Source organism: Genypterus blacodes, unplaced genomic scaffold (assembly GCF_046128005.1).
Source record: "Genypterus blacodes isolate CSIRO-AG114 ecotype Tasmania unplaced genomic scaffold, CSIRO-AGI_Gbla_v1 ptg000221l_1, whole genome shotgun sequence".
Taxonomy (NCBI): domain Eukaryota; kingdom Metazoa; phylum Chordata; class Actinopteri; order Ophidiiformes; family Ophidiidae; genus Genypterus; species Genypterus blacodes.
Genome location: NW_027467020.1, coordinates 141141 through 157854, shown reverse-complemented (window position 1 = coordinate 157854; position 16714 = coordinate 141141). Strand labels below are relative to the sequence as shown.

The 16714-nt window shown below is 48.1% G+C and overlaps 3 protein-coding genes across 3 annotated transcripts; 2 read left to right on the top strand and 1 right to left on the bottom strand.

Annotated features, from left to right (window-relative positions):
- The first annotated feature begins 1345 nt into the window (after positions 1 to 1345).
- On the top strand, positions 1346 to 7390 carry pwwp2a (PWWP domain containing 2A). Its single transcript, XM_076170482.1, has 2 exons — positions 1346 to 2303; positions 5221 to 7390. The coding sequence occupies exons 1-2, from the start codon at positions 1369 to 1371 to the stop codon at positions 7142 to 7144; spliced, it is 2859 nt and encodes a 952-aa protein (XP_076026597.1). The 5' UTR covers positions 1346 to 1368; the 3' UTR covers positions 7145 to 7390.
- Positions 7391 to 11064: 3674 nt separating this feature from the next.
- On the top strand, positions 11065 to 14215 carry ttc1 (tetratricopeptide repeat domain 1). The gene is made up of 8 exons (XM_076170483.1): positions 11065 to 11159; positions 11718 to 12126; positions 12310 to 12370; positions 12598 to 12710; positions 13251 to 13287; positions 13377 to 13525; positions 13618 to 13672; positions 13760 to 14215. Exons 2-8 carry the CDS (start codon positions 11725 to 11727, stop codon positions 13891 to 13893), a joined length of 951 nt encoding a protein of 316 aa, XP_076026598.1. The 5' UTR covers positions 11065 to 11159; positions 11718 to 11724; the 3' UTR covers positions 13894 to 14215.
- Positions 14216 to 14459: 244 nt separating this feature from the next.
- pfdn1 (prefoldin subunit 1) lies at positions 14460 to 15534 on the bottom strand. Its single transcript, XM_076170487.1, has 4 exons — positions 15445 to 15534; positions 14944 to 15110; positions 14769 to 14853; positions 14460 to 14617 (listed from the first exon to the last, which is right to left on the bottom strand). Exons 1-4 carry the CDS (start codon positions 15475 to 15477, stop codon positions 14534 to 14536), a joined length of 369 nt encoding a protein of 122 aa, XP_076026602.1. The 5' UTR covers positions 15478 to 15534; the 3' UTR covers positions 14460 to 14533.
- Positions 15535 to 16714: the final 1180 nt, after the last annotated feature.

The window sequence follows — 16714 nt, the reverse complement described above, 5'->3', positions numbered from 1 at the left end:
ATATTGTAATTTGACATAGTAGCTCTGAAACAGAAGCCTGCCCCCTACAGACCAAACATCAGAAGGCCTGTAGAGCTGCGTCTCCTGCTGCCCACAGAAGGTCCTGCACAAGAAATACGCAGAGCAAATTGCGACCAGATGAGCGTATATGTGCGTTCCCAGGTTGGAGCAGTACACACAGGAGCAGGTGGAGGCTTTCTTCCAGCTCTTGCGACACCCACGTGGATGGCAAAAGGCAGGGCCCCCAATAGGGGGTGAGAGGCACAGTTAGTGCCCTCCACATGCCAACATCAGCTGGCACAGATTTCCCAGCTGTTGAGAGAGCTTCCAAGCTCTGTAGCTCTGTGATGAACACCACCCAGGTAAATCCAGCATTCCTTCCAGTGTGGGCTCCATTAACCTTTGACATACTGGTGGGGTATTGGATAAGCCCATAGGCATGACTTTGAACTCATACAGACCACTGCCAGTGCTGAATGCTGTTTTCTCCGTGTCATGGGGCTCAAGTTCAGTCCTTGAGTCTTTACATACAGAATCATTAGCTGCCATCTTTGTTCCTGACAAGACCACCAGTGGAAGATCAGGGGTTACAACTTTCCCCAATGACATCATGTGACGGGGGATGGAACCTGCCTGATGTTGGGTGGGGTTGCTTGCTCTTTGTCTGATATGTGTAGCATCTTTGATACTGTGTCTGACTATGTTAGTGCATGCAGCCTGGGTCAGGAGCACTTACAACATTCAGCAGTAAAGCTTCATGCTTTTGTCACTATTCACTTCACTTCATATTTCCTCTTTTTTCTTGATTCTCTGACATTGCACATTCGATTGTGTCTCATTACATTTGGACATGCTCCTCAACTTTTCAGTCATTGTCACACTGATGTCCCTTCAACAAAATATGAACTCACTGAGATTCATCACAATCAGCTTCTACTAATGAGTAATCTAACATTGTGTCATACTTTGTTATGGTTCACATAAATGTCAATTCTGGTTTGTTCAACGGATTTCCACGACAATTGTTGTTTTCATTTTTTATTGATGAGGTGTTTTCAATTAATGCTCGTTTTGTTAATTCCACACGAGTTTTGCGGTTTATCTATCAGTATTATTGGTAAAGTGATGCTGTTTTTATTGAACAAGTTTATTTCATTGAGCAGATTTTGATGTTTTCTTTCTTGCAAAGACAAGCTCCGCCCCTCGCGGACGCAACACAGCATTAAAGACAATCAGCCAATCACAGGTGAACTTATTCTGCGTTTCGTGTGACAGGCAGCGACGCGGGCCAATAGCTGTGTGTCTGCGCAGCTGGCTGCGTTATGGGAGGGCGGGGCGCAGCGCCGCTCAGCAACACAGCGGAAGAAAATGGCGGCCGTGGCTGCAGAGCCAGGAGCTGCGGTGATACAGGACGAGGGCCCGGTAGAACCAGAACCAGCAGCGGGCCCGGGAGGACCACAGCACCCACCGGCCGGAGAGCAAGTCGCCGACGGGACGCGGGAGTACGCCCCGGGTGTGGATGTAGTAGTCGCCAGTGTGGAGGATGACGGGGAGGAGCACCGCCATGTCAGGCCGGAGCTGCAGCCTGCGGCGGGAAAAGCGCTCATCGACAACGATGAAGTACTGAATAAAACCCCGCTGGACCGGAACAGTATAGACCGGTTCTCTCCCGGGCCGGCGGGGGAGCCCGAGGTCGGCGGGACGGTGTACCGGAGCATGTTGGCGGACCCTCAGCCCTCTGCTGTCTTCCTCCACTCCTTCCCGGATCCGTCGCCCGTCACCGAAGCCGGGCTCTCGCTGGCAGAACCGGCGGAACCCACCACCAACGTTACTACAGACCGGGACAGAGGATACGCGGCTGTGGTCAAACCGGAGCCGAGGCCCGATGCTGCGGAGGCCGGAAGCATAGACGGTGAAGACGCGGATCCAGTTTCTGGTGTGAGCTCGGAGGAGCTCCCGGTCCGGGACCTGCTGGGCTCCTCACCGGCCCGGGACCTGCTGGGCTCCTCACCGGCCCGGGACCTGCTGGGCTCCTCACCGGCCCGGGACCTGCTGGGCTCCTCACCGGCCCGCCGCTCCCCCAAACAGAAGCTGGTGAAGGAGGAGAAGGCTGCTGGATGTGAGCCCGAGCAGAACGCTGCTGAGTTTGGACTCTGTACTCCCCCGCTCGGCTCCGTGGAGCAGCTGAGACCCGGGTCTGAGGTCCGGGTCTCCCTGGACCACGTCATCGATGACGCGCTAGTGGTGTCCTTTCGGTTGGGAGAGAAGGTGTTCTCGGGAGTCCTGATGGACGTCTCCAAAAGGTAAAATGTGGTTTTAATGCAATAAAGCATCGTTTGACCTTTGAAGAATGACAAAAGGAGAAAGTGAACCCCTTTAATAAACTCAGAGATCATGTAAACCTTAACTAAACACTCTTAACTGTCTAGCTGCTTTGTCACTGTGAAGGTTCTGGGCCTGGATCAGTTCTGCTCTGTGTCTGTGCAAGCTCTGAGACTTTGTCTGGGATATTAAGCTTTAAAAACAAACTTGACTTGACAGGTGTTTAAATAAGACACGCCCACTCGTGATGTCATCAGGGTTCCCGCTGCAGGTCCCATCGAACCCGAACCCTGTTTGGCTTCCAAACTGAGGAAATGTGAGGTGTGATTCCAAGGTTGGTTGGTGGACCAGAATGGAGGCGCCTCTTTGTGTTTCCAGTTCTTTGTGGGTTGTTTATCAGCAGCAGCAGTGGAACATCTTGTCTGGGTTGTTAGAAGGGACAAGCTGAGGACAGTGTTGTGACCAAGTAGAGTTCTGCTGGTTCCACTGATCAGTCAGCAGAAGGAGATGTGAGCTGTCTATCAACATGTTCCACAGAATTCTCTGTATTAAGCGTGTGAGCCTGAGTCAAAGTGTTGTTGAGCAAGGCACTGAAGGTATCAGGGTGTCGATTGAAAGAGCTTTGGAGAAAAGAGACTCAAGTACAGAAACGTTGTTTTTCCGCTGAGGGTTGTTTATGTTGACTAATCAACAACACGGGCAATGACTAGTGACGATGATGTTTATTTAGTATCAATTCATCTGTGCCACCATCATCGGGGTTTGGAACTGAATGGTTCTCTTTCTGCCAAACCAAATGTAAAGAGCTGCGTCCATGTGTCCTCGTCCTCTTCCTCCTCCTCATCTCTGTGTTGAGACAGTTTAGCTATGAAAAGCTTATTTTTCTTATTTGAGACAGGAAGTGATGTCACAGCATTTCCTTGTGTACTCAAAGCTCTGTGTTTCTTCCATGTGTGTATTTTGCGCCCACGCCTCTTCATGGTGGTCGACACCCGACTCATCTAGATGGACAACATCTTAGAAAAACTGCAGTCACTCTATGGAGCAGATGAAGCAGAAGCTCCTCTGAGGATCAATGTGATAGTTTGTGAATCGTCACATCAATGCTTTAATTTTATACTTAATCTAATGTCTGGACTGAGCGGTTGTAGCTAGCTGTTAGCCACAGCATCAAACATAGTGATGGCTGGAGGGGAGAGAGTCCACCTGCATATGTGACCCATAAGCCTGTGGGCCTGTGTGATGAGGCAACAACATTCCCTTTGCAATATTTTTATCATGATAATATAGCAATTGACGTATGAAGTGTGCAAAGCCAATCTGTCAACTTCTCTCTGTTTAGATGTATTCAGGACATCTTTGTAGTTGTGTGTGTGTGTGTGTGTGTGTGTGTATAAACAATTAGGGCCAAATGTACATGATACACGCAGCGCAGATTGAGTACGGATGAGAGTAAATTGAACGTCTAATACTAAGGTTGTAGCTAATTATGCAGTCAGCCAATGAGCAGCTAAGCACGTCAACATGGAGGCGAAACAAGCTAGGAAAACAAATGAAAGTGATACTGAATTCCAAATACTAATCAATGAAGTAACTTGAGTAGGGGTGGGGTCGACGTAAATAGACTACTCGATTACGTAAATACGTGGATTTGCATCGCCTTGCGCTGACGCGTCATAATGACGTAAGATAGCTGCGCCTGGTGAAAGCAAGCACGCACCCGGAGAACAAGCTGCGGCCTAAAGTCCCACGGCGTGTGAAAGCATTACGGAGCGCGTTGTCAAGGCGCCAGCACTTTGTGTCCCCGCCCACCAAGCGTGAGACACTAGGACAGGGGTGGCCAACGCGCGGCTCGCGGGCCGCACACGGCTCTTTGCCCGCTGACGTGCGGAAGCGTAAACTGACCTGCGTCTCGTGTGTTTTTGTTGTGAAATGCAGATGGCGCTCCATCACTTTTACTTGAATTGAATAAGCAAAGTGTTGGATTGTAAAACAGAGATGATCAGTCAGAAGGTGTCTGGTTGTGGAATAATGCACTGACAATCTTTGTTACATTTGTTTGTTTTCAAGAGAAGATGATTGAAGAAAATATTGAAATATGAATGAGATAAGTTTGATATTTATTTTGGGGGACATTATTGTTATATTGCCTAATAAATATAATCTATAGATTAATGGACTAATCAAAAAAATAATCTGCAGATTAATTGTTAAAAATGGGTTAGGGTTAGGTGCCGCCCTAAACGTGAGCTGCTCAAAGGAATTTTGGCATCTGACAGGGAGAACTAGAGAGGAAATAAAGGAAATAAATCTGCTTCTGAGCTGCTAGTTTCAATTCAGTCCAACTTTATTCATGACGCCCAATCTCCACAAATGTTATCTCAAGGCACTTTGCACAAACGACTCCTTTAAGATGAAACCTGTGTGCGTTACATCTTATCTACTGGCACATTGAGAGAAGGTGCTGATGGTCCAGACCGGATGTGATGGTTTGTCCCCAATAACCTGGGAAATGTCACTAAACCGTTGGTGCTTTGAAATCAATGTCATTGTGCGAGGAAATGTGGAGTGATGTTCCAGCAGCTTTGATGCCCTGTCACTCATCTGCTAAATGATGGCTGCTAATTACAATGAAGTACACAAGTCACTTCAGCCTAATCAACCTCACTTATTAACCCCTGCTTGTTTTTTGGGCTATTTGACTTTTGAATGATGAAAGAATGTGACGTTGGTTCAGAAAGCGCTGAGTCTGGAGTTTGGTCATGTAGTCTGTATGTCCTGATGGTGGCGCTGCAGGCGTTCATCCTCGTAGAACAATGAATATTCAGACTAACTCACTGCAACTCTGACATGAAAGGAGTCCACATGTTTCTCATCCAAATGCTCCTTCTCTTCCAGATTCGGACCTTATGGGATTCCCATCACAGTGTTTCCCAGACGGGACGACAGGGACCGACCTCAGCCACCAACGCAGTCGCAGCAGGAAGCCGTAAAACAGGAAGAAGTGAGCATCGACCCATCGTCTCCTCCTTCTCCTCCTCCTCCTCCTCCTCACCCTTGGACATCCAAACCGCCACCGTTGTTCCACGAGGGGGCGCCGTACCCCCCTCCTCTGTTTATCAGGGACACCTACAACCAGCCGTTACCTCAGCCGCCACCGCGAAAGATCAAACGGCCAAAACGCCGCTATCGCTGTGAGGAGCCCACCTCGATCATGAACGCCATCAAGCTTCGCCCCCGCCAAGTCCTCTGTGACAAGTGCAAGGGCGTGGTCACCACAGCGGGGCCCAGGGAGGTCCGACGGGCCCCCGTGGTGTCCGTGGATCTGAGGGGTGAGGAGACATCTCGCAGACGGAGACCTACAGATGGACCGGTGTCTACTGAGGTCAAACGACTAAGGAGCGACCGTGATGAGAAGGGAGGACGCAGCGCCTCTGACAGGCGCTCATCATCGGGGATACAAATGTCATCTTCATCGTCATCTTCTTCGCAGCGCGTCCTGAGGACTGCTTCTTCATCAACATCTTCCACGTCCAACCGGGTGCGTCTGAAGCTGAACTCTAAGAAGGTGCTGGCCAAAGGTTCTACTGTAGATCGTTCCAAAGCTCGCCAGGTTCTGAAGAAACTGGCGAGGAACTCGCAACCTGCACATCAGCGTCCCAAAGATCAGGACCAGGACCGCCCGAAGGCCGTGACTCGTGCCACCGCCCTCCAGAGTCACAATCAGAAGGTCCACTTCACCCGTCGCCTGCAGCACCTCAACCCTACTGCTGCAGGCTCAGGCCCACATGCTGCGCTGCCACCCAGGATGCGCCTAAAGCCCCAAAGGTATCGTACAGACGAAGGCCAGGCATCCTGCTCCTCATCCTCCTCTTCTTCCTCCGTTTCCAAACAATGTGCTCGCTCATCACCCCCTAAGTCTGCTTCAGGCATGGCATCAAACCCTGCCCCCATTCCTTCCTCAGCCCCATCTGCTCCCTGCTCCCCAATACCCTCTTCCTCTTTCTCCTCTTCCTCCTTATGTGTGCCCAGCATTGCTGTGGAGACACAGGACAATGATGGGAGGGAGGAGGAGGGGGTGGAGCAGCAAGGGCAGGAAGGAGGGGAGGGCGAAGGTGAGGGGCGGTTGGCAGACCCTCCTTCCTCTTCCTCCTCCTCTTCTTCACTGGACTCCTCCCACTCTGAGTGCAGCTCAACAGAGACCTTTGAACTTCCTCCTCCAGCTGACCTCCTCCCGCCCTCCTCTTCTTGTCACTCTCCCCTCCCTGCTCCCCCCTCTTGCTCCCCCTCTTCTTTAGCTCCTCGCTGCACCTCCTCCCCCTGCCACGCCCCTCCCCCCCCACTAGCAGAAGGCAGGGACACACAGGCCATAGAGGAGGAAGAAGAGGGAGGGGAGCACAAGAGGCGTCGCAAATCCTCCACCTCCTCCTGCTCCTCCTCCTCCTCCTCCTCCTCCTCCGTCTTCTCCAAGTCCGTTTCAAAGTGCTCCACGCCTGACGGCCGGATGGTGTGTGTGGGCGACATAGTCTGGGCCAAGATCTATGGCTTCCCCTGGTGGCCGGCGCGCGTGCTCGGCATCACCGTGTCGCGGCGCGGTGACACGGGGCTGGCGGTGCGGCAGGAAGCGCGGGTGTCTTGGTTCGGTTCGCCCACCACTTCCTTCCTGCCGCTTCCTCAACTCTCACCCTTCCTGGAGACTTTTCAGTCCCGGTTTGACAGGAAGAGGAAAGGACCGTACCGCCGTGCCATCGCTGAAGCAGCCAGCGCCGCCAAGCAGCTCACGCCCGAAGTCCGAGCTCTGCTCACGCAGTTCGAGACGTAGCACGAGTGTGAGAGTCGGGCTGCTAGCTGTTCATTTTTAGCCCCGCCCCCCTCCATCACCACAACACAGTCCAGGAAGTACAAGTTAACCCCTCCCCCGCCCCCCGACTGACACCTGAAGTGTTCATGCTTGTGTCTTTGATGACAGACAGGAGGAGGCGGGGCTTCTGTGTTTTCCTGTCAGTGTTTCGTCATCCTCACTGGTAAGGGGGGGGGGGGGGGGTTCATTGGCTCACAGCCAATCTGATTAGATATTAACAGGAAGTACATAACCTGGTTGCTCTGCTAAATCAATTGCCCCCCCCCCCCCCCCCCCTCTCGGTTTACACAGTAACCTGCAGTTTAACCCATGAACACCAGGGACAGCAGTGTACAGCATTGAGGGAAGATGTTTGGTGGACCATTGGGTTCTGGACCTGTTCGGCCCACCTTAGCTTAAGGTGCTAGCACACTCAGCATTTACGAAAAACTTTGTCCGTTTTATTTGTTTTTTGTAAATCTTCTCTTCTGTTCTCTAAATGTTGGCGTTGTCTTGGTTTGGTCCGACTGAGAGCAGCGGTCTGTGAAACCCACAAGCTGACCCGCTGGTTCTGGTTCCAAATGTTTTATTTGAGTTGCTCGTGTTGAAGTGATGATGATAATGATGAAGACACAGACGGTAACCTTTTAAACTGTGAAATACTTTTAGTCAAGTATTAGCAATCCGAGGCCAGGTCCTGATCCGGTCCTGATCCGGTCCTCTTCCGGTCCTGTTCCGGTCCGGTTTGGGTTCTCTTGATGCTATTATTTTTTTGATCATGAATGTTAAAGAATAGAATAAAAGTTCAAATTTTATCAAGTTCAACAGTAAAAAACGAAATTTGAAAAAAGTTTGGATAATTCATTTGATATCTGAAGATAAATAGAAAAATAACTTGACCGCAGGTCTGCTGAGAGGGCCTGAGCCTCAGGTTGAGCCACACTACAGACATGATGATAATGATGATGAAGATCAAGCTGTTGTTTCCCTCTGTTCGACTCTTTTTACCGTCTGTTTGCAGATCAGAGATTCTGATTCTAAAATCATGAAATTAAAATCAGCCTGTAAATGTTTTTTTCTCTGTTTGAAGAATCGATGAATAAACTAAAAGAAAAAAACGCCAGCTCGTCGTCTTTTTGATGCTTCCTGTCTGCTGCTTCTACTTCCTGCGGGAGGAAAACTCAGATTTTCTCACCTGCAAACAGATATTTGGTAAACGGGTCGTTCAAAAACCTCAAATATATGAATGCTGTGAGTGAAAACTGTACAATACCAGCAGGTACAGACTAAACACTGGAACCAGCAGGTACAGAGGAAGTACTGTACAGTGTCACATGGGACAGAGAGGATTCTGGGTAAATGTGACTGGATGCACGTTCAATTCAAGCAGTTGGAACCTAATATCAGTAGAATTGTAAAAGTAGGAGTTGGCTACTTTTAGGCCCCATATTCTTAAAGCAGATTGGGTTCTGACTAAAAAGTAGATCTTAGTTTGTACAGGTGGTCTGGTCCGTCTCACTCCAGGTTCTGGATCAGACCGATTTGCTGAGGGAATAATGTGACGACGATCCTTAATCGCATCGTAAACGAGGTGAAATAAACAGAGTGAGACGGGGGTTACCGATGGTTACAGGAGCTCCCAAGAAGAGTAGGAGATAAAAGCCCTAAAACACTTAGAATATCTGTTGTAACATGACATTCATAACCATCACCAGTGGCCATCTGGGGTCAGGGTCAGCTTGAGTCCAGCCAGGACTTTGTCCTTGTGTGCTGCTCATGGGGGAATGTTTGGTGTCTTTAAATGCTTTAAGTGTAAAGTGCCTTGAGATATTGTTTGTTGTGATTTGGCTCATTGTCAAAAAAGTTGAATAGGATCACAAAACTGTGAGTTGATTATAATGTGGTTGCACAGTAAGAAGGCAGATAGTAACCACCTAATAACCACAGACTCAACTCAGATCAGAACCATCTGAGTCCACATGGATCCATTCTGTTCCAGCATCCCGGTCTTTGGGTTGTGGAGGTCCCAGTTAGTCAACATAGGTTTGTCATATTTGTGATTTATGGGGATGTTGTTGTCTTTGCGTTCAGATCTACCTGAGCCCCTTGTGCTTCCTGTTGCGTGTGCTCTTGCTTCATCATTACATGATGACAGGTTAACAAAACACCTGTAAGTCATTATGTGCGGCGTGGAGCATGTCGTCATGGTGATGGCTTCAGCGTCACCTTCACAGTCATTGATGACGATTGCACCAAAATAACTAAGAACAACAGGTGCATCATCATCATCATCATCATCATCATGATTTTTAGATTATTTGATCGTTTCTACAAAAATGCTAAAAATGATCATTTCAGGTGAAATATAAGTGTTTCCTTTTTCTTCTTTTGATTCTAATCTTCATTCCCTTGCACAAGCATTACATTACATTACATTACGAGCATTTGGCAGACACTTTTATCCAAAGCGACCTACATTACATTACCACCCTACGCAGAGGGGGGAGCAATTGAGGGTTCGGTGCCTTGCTCAGGGGCACCTCGGCAGGGACCCGAACCGGCGACCCTCCAGTTCCCAAGCGGAAGCTCTACCCACTGAGCTACTGCCTCCCCCTGCCTCACCGTCTCAGTTCCAATATGCTCCACCTTCACAAGCCCCGCCCTTCACACTGATGCAGGAAAACTTTCTGGTTCCCATGACAACGTGCTGTAGCTTTCCATAAAAACTTTATTTATGCCCGAAATATGAACAAAGCTGAATTTAACAGTATGTAAAAAATTGTTATGAATTCCTTTTAATATTTATTCTGTCTCCCTGTCTGTCTCTCTCTATGTGTCTGTCTCTCTGTCTCTCTCTGTAGCTCTGCCACAGTGAAGGGTTGCTGACTCATCATGCGCTGTGATTGGCTGAGAATGGGTGGAGAATCAATCATATGTACAATGTCAATAATCAGTAATTATTCTTATTTAAGTGTAGAGTTTATATTTATAAAACAGAAGTTGTTTTATCAGATTTGATCATCGCCTGTTTGTGCAGTGAAACGGTTTCCATGGAGAAATTGAGTCACATGATCGAGTTGGACACGATTGATCAGCTACTGATCGTGATGTTTCTCATATCCTAAAATGTTTCTGCCAGTCAACTGTCTCTATGGAAACAGGCAGTATCATATGAGAAGTGAAAGTGATCTTAATGAATTTTGGGCATGACTTCATGTTTTACACGTTAGCTGCAAAAACTGCAATGAAAATATATAAATGAAAACAAATAAAAGCGGTTAAAACCTGAATCCTCTCTTCTTTTGACAGACAGGAAGGGGGAGGAGGGTGATTAGAGGTCATTAGAGGTCATGGCAGACCATCAATCTGGTACAGTTATGATTTCACAATAATCACCATGGTAACAAACAGCAATGTGGATTAATTTGCATGTGACACAAATGTGTCTGCATGCTTTCAGTCTTTAAGAGCGATGATGTGAATGAGTCCATTGAACATTTAAGAGACACAATGGACCCAAACAACAGAATGGGGAAGTTCTCTTTTGTGGGCGGAGAAAGGAATCAAACCGTCGCCTTTCATTCCTACCGACAGACGAGGGAACAGCAGCCGAGGTCACCGAGGGTCAGAGGTCTGTGAAAGACTGAATCAAGTAAATATGATGTGTGCAGCATATTAATGTTGACAACTGTGATGAAGAGCGTCAGCGTGTTTTGGTTCATGCTGGAAAGTATAAATATGATTAATAAGCTCAAAAATAAGAATACAATTTGATTTAATAGATATTTTACAAAAAAAAATGGAGAAGGAACAGTTTTGGTTTGAATCTTATTGAACAGGACTGACAGTCTGATCCAAACCAGCTGGTGGCGCTGATGGCCAATACCGCCAATAAACATCAAGAAGAAGAAGAAAAAAGAAGAAGAAAGAAGAAGAAGAAGAAGTCCCGGAAGTGATCGCAGTGGTTCTTTAGCTTTCACTCACTTTAGCTAAACAGGTAAGCGAACACAACACAACACAACATGTTGTCATTGTTTTTATTGATTAATCTGCACCGATCGATCTGATTGAAACATCGCGACTGTTGAGCAGAAACACGATTGAAGCGAATCCTGACACTTGGCCTCATTTTTCGGTGTTTGATTATTTGTTTCGTCTGAGTCATGACACAAACCCTAATGTAACATTACGCAACCCCCACGCAACCCTAACGTAACCCTAGCGTAACCCTAACGTAACCCTCCTTACCTGCGGGGTCAAAAGGACGCGCAGCAAACAGCGCATTTGAGGGGAAAATATCAATCAATCGCCAAGCTCCCGTTGCCTAGCGACCCAGCACTGCAGAAAGGGTTCAGCTTCGGGAGAGAAGGAACGTGAAGAATTGATCACTAATATAAGTATCTATCGAGCTGACATCGATCTGAACAGTATTGATCTTGAACACGTTTGTGAAATCTAAACCTGAATCTGACCTCAGCTTAGTTTCACCAAACCAAAGTGATAGTGAGAAGTATTGGTGATTGAAAACGCTTGAACTTGTCTCGGTGTCTCACAGTGACAATATGAGCGACCAGAGACAAGGAGGAGACCAGGACAAGGACATGGAGGAGTTCTACGACTGCCAGGACACTCTGGCTCCTCGTGGAGACAGGAGACAGGGGGAGCAGAGCGACAGGCTGAAGGAGGAGCAGAGCGACAGGCTGCAGCAGGAGCAGAGCGACAGGCTGCAGGAGAATGCAGGACGACAGGAGGAGGAGGAGGAGGAGGAGGAGCAGAGCAACAGGCTGCAGGAGAGTGCAGGACGACAGGTGGAGGAGGAGCAGAGCGACAGGCTGCAGGAGAATGCAGGACAACAGGAGGAGGAGGAGGAGCAGTGGGAGATGAAGCAGGATGAAGAGTCAGTGGAGTTTGATGATGAGTACCTGAAGGAGGTGGAGAAGGAGTTGACAGAGGAGGAGAAGGAGGTGAAGAGACGATGATGTCATGTTGTTTAACTCCCATTAAGAGGCCAGCACCTTAACAATCAAGTGTGTGTGTGTGTGTGTGTGTGTGTGTGTGTGTGTGTGTGTGTGTGTGTGTGTGTGTGTGTGTGTGTGTGTGTGTGTGTGTGTGTGTGTGTGTGTGTGTGTGTGTGTGTGTGTTTACAGAGTCGACGTCAGCAGAGTTTAAGTTTGAAGGATGAAGGAAACGTTCACTTTAAAGCTGGAGGTAAGACACACACACACACACACACACACACACATACACACAAGTATTAAAACCTCTTTGTGATCCCTGCTGACCTGTGTGTGTGTGTGTGTGTGTGTGAACATGTTATCTCTCTCATACTGGCTCAGTGCTCCATCAGGGCAGGTTTCATCAGAGCGACGATCAAAGTGTTTTGACTGTATGAAGGTGAAATGTTTCCTCCTCGCTGATTGGCTGATTTGTTGCAGAGTGGCTGAAGGCGGAGCAAAGCTACAGGGAGGCGCTGCTGTTATGTCCCGTCTGCTTCAGCCAGGAGAGGGCGGTGTTGTTCTCCAACCGAGCCGCTGCACGGCTTCACCTGGTAACTAAGGCAACAACAACCATCTGCTTATGCTCCACGTGCTAACACCACATCATGCTAACACCACAGGCTAAAACTAATTTAGCTACAAGCTAACGCTAACTGTTTCATGTTCAAATGTGATATTTTTTAGACTGAATTATAATTGTGCCTCTCTCTGTCTCTGCCTCTCTCTCTCTGCCTCTCTCTCTCTGTCTCTTCCTCTCTCTGTCTCTGCCTCTCTCTCTCTGCCTCTCTCTCTCTCTCTCTGCCTCTCTCTCTCTCTCTGTCTCTCTCCCCCTCTGCCTCTCTCTCTCTGCCTCTCTCTCTCTCTCTCTCTGCCCCTCTCTCTCTCTGCCTCTCTCTCTCTCTCTCTGCCCCTCTCTCTCTCTCTCTGCCTCTCTCTCTCTCTCTGCCTTTCGCTCTCTCTCTCTCTCTCTCTCTGCCTCTCTCTCTCTCTGCCCCTCTCTCTCTCTCTCTCTCTCTCTCTCTCTCTCTCTCTCTCTCTCTCTCTCTCTCTCTCTCTCTCTCTCTCTCTCTCTCTCTCTCTCTCTCTCTCAGGGCCTGAAGGATCAGGCTTTGTCAGACTGCTCCAGAGGTTTGTATGTCACTCACATAAATCTGTACGATAAACAACACAAAGCCTCCAGACCAACGTGTTCTGATTGGTTTTGGTGGTTGCCATAGCAATTGATCTGAAGCCAGACTATGTGCGGGCTCTGCTGAGGAGGGCGGAGCTTCATGAGCAGACAGAGAAGCTTGAAGAGGCTCTGCAGGACTACAAGAAAGTGGTGGAACTGGACCCGGATCAGATCAGGGCCAGACAGGCCTGCATGGTGAGAAACAGACTGCTACAGTACTGCAGGATTAAAATCAACAGAGTAACACTCTCTCTGTCTGTCTGTCTGTCTGCCTGTCTCTCTCCCAGAGGTTGCCTCAGCAGATCCATGAGAGGAATGAGAAGCTTAAAGAGGAAATGATCAGTAAGTTTCCTAGTTTACACACGATTGTGTGGAATCCGGACCTGAACTCACGTGTGTGTGTGTGTGTGTGTGTGTGTGTGTGTGTAGGTAAACTAAAGGATCTGGGCAACATGATCCTGCAGCCTTTTGGTCTTTCGACTAACAACTTCCAGGTGAACCAGGACTCGGGCTCGGGCTCGTACTCCGTCAACTTTGTCCAGAACCCAAACAACAACAGATGACGACGGGTGAACGACAGAAAGGAGATGACAGACGGAAACCTTCAGCCAATGAGACGAGCTTTCACATAAAGACTTGATGAGCTGAATGAAGACGGACTCTAGTTTAGAGACGGGGTTCACATCCTGAATGGAGCCGGACTGCTTTGCTTCCTTTAGTTGATTCATACCTCCTCCAAGCTTCAGCACGAGTTCTGTCTGTTTGCACTTTGATCACATGATGACTTTAATTGGATTTTTAGATTGTACAAACAAAGATCAGCTGATCAGGATTCAGGAATTTTGTCCACGTTTGTTTCTGCAAAACTAAATCTTGAGTTCAAAACCTTCAGATGTTTGTGTTGTTCACACACACACACACACACACACACACACACACACACACACACACACACACACACACACACACACACACACACACACACACACACACACACACACACACACACACACACACACACACACACACACACACACACAAGGTTTGAGTGACAGCAGAGTCAGACTGATCCACATTCAGGTCTTGATTCAGACGTTTCACTCTTGAGTCTCAGTGATGAAGTCAGAAAGGAGTTAGACCAACTTTAATATGATACACAAACAGAGGGAGGTGTGTGTGTGTGTGTGTGTGTGTGTGTGTGTGTTATTGAGCTCTTCTGGACAGCAGCATCTCTCTGATGTTGTCCTCTGCTTCCTTCACGCTGCGTTCAAGATACGACTTCTTCTGCTGTAAATAACAAACACATAGTTTTGCTGATGAGTTGGAAGGGAGTGTGTGTGTGTGTGTGTGTGTGTGTGTGTGTGTGTGTGTGTGTGTGTGTGTGTGTGTGTGTGTGTGTGTGTGTGTGTGTGTGTGTGTGTGTGTGTGTGTGTGTTACCTCCAGCTCTTTAATCTTTTCATCTGCAGTCTTCTGTTTGTCTGTCAGCTGAATGTTGATTTCTTCTTTAGATTGAAGGATGAACCTGAGAGAGAGACAGATAGTCAGTCAGTCAGTCAGTCAGATCATCATCTGCACATTACGCCCCCTCCCCTCCTCTTCCTCCCCTGCTCACATGCGTCCAGCTCCCTCATACACGCGTGTGTTGTCAGGCAGGCCGCTGATCTCTGCATGTGTCAGCTTGGCGTGTTTCTGCACACGGATCAGCTGATCGATCTGCAGGTCGGCCATCTTCACCTTCTGCTGAGTGTCCACCATCTTCAGCTGCAGCTCAGAGAAGGCCTACACACACACACACACACACACACACAGAGAGAGAGCGAGAGGAACCCCCTTTTTAAGATTGAGACATTCAGATACATGTTTAATACATATTTATATCTTTATATGTATACATCTTCATATACATGTTTATATATTTATATGCATTTTTACATTTCATGCAGTTTTAAATCACACACACATCTAAAAGGTTTGCGCCCCCTTCTACACACACGCACGCGCGCGCGCGCACCGGAGGGGGCCCCGCAGCGCCGTGGAGCAGGTTGGGGGTTCGGTGCCTTGCTCAAGGGCTGTTTCGTCCCGATAAACAAACAAAGACATGAAATTCGCTCACCTTCTTTAACTCCAAGTCTATAGGCACCGCCATTTTGTATCATCAACACACCCTACCCTCTACGCATGCGCATAGTATTGACACCTTCTTCTTTCCAGAGGTTGGTTGTTAGAGCAGCTAGTTGGCGCTTTACCGCCACCTGGTGGACGATTCACACTTTGGAGAAAAACATGCTGCATGACCTGCTGCTCCAGGAGTGTCTGTCTGTCTGTCTGTCTGTCTGTCTCTCTCTCTCTCTGTTTCTCCGTGTCTGTCTGTCTGTCTGTCTCCCTCTCTGTCTCCCTCTCTGTCTCTCTGTCTCTCTGTCTGTGTCTGTCTGTCTGTCTCTCTCTCTCTCTCTCTGTCTCTCTGTCTCTCTGTCTGTGTCTGTCTGTCTGTCTGTCTCTCTCTCTCTCTCTCTCTCTGTCTGTCTGTCTGTCTGCCTCTCTGCCTCTCTCTCTCTGTCTGTCTGTCTGTCTGTCTGTCTGTCTGTCTGATTCAAGATGTTTGTTGTCATATACACAGCAGATAAACACAGTTTACAATGTGTAATGAAATTCTTACTTTGTTTTCTTGTTTATGTCTGTCTCTCTGTCTCTCTCTGTTTCTGTCTGTCTGTCTGTCTGTCTGTGTCTGTGTCTGTGTCTCTCCCTCTGTCTCCCTCTCTGTCTGTCTGTCTCTCTGTCTCTATGCTGATTGTCTTCAGCTCCAGTGTGGCTTGTGGCTCTTTCTGTTGCAGAAGCTGTGTAGCTTCAGTGATCTGAGGCAGGTGGATGAAGATGGTTGATCATCATGATGATGAAGATAGTTGATCATCATGATGATGATGATGATGATGATGATGTGCTGAAGGTGGTTTACTGACAGTACTTGAAGTCACTGATTTAATTTGTATGATTTTAAATGTGTTTCATAAAATGTCTTGCAGTGACTCAGCATCCCAGCACAGCCTGTGACCTTTGACCTCTACAGGGGCGGGGCTTTCAATCAATGAATGTGTGAGTGATCAGGGGTTAATGTTCCACAACAATATGTCTTTACATGTGTGCACAGCACGTTTAGGTGTTTGTCCTTCTGGTGGATGATTATTAGCTGCTCATTACAAACGGACCCACAGCGCCCCCTGGTGCCAAAACTCTAAATGAAGTCAAATTATGGTAGTAAAGTTAAGAATAAGTTTGTCCTCTGTCTCACAGACTCAGCAGGTTTGAATCCATGCTGGGATGTTTGTTTGTCCAAACACAGCTAGACAAATTCCAGATCAGAGACACGACGGGACACTCAGCGAGAG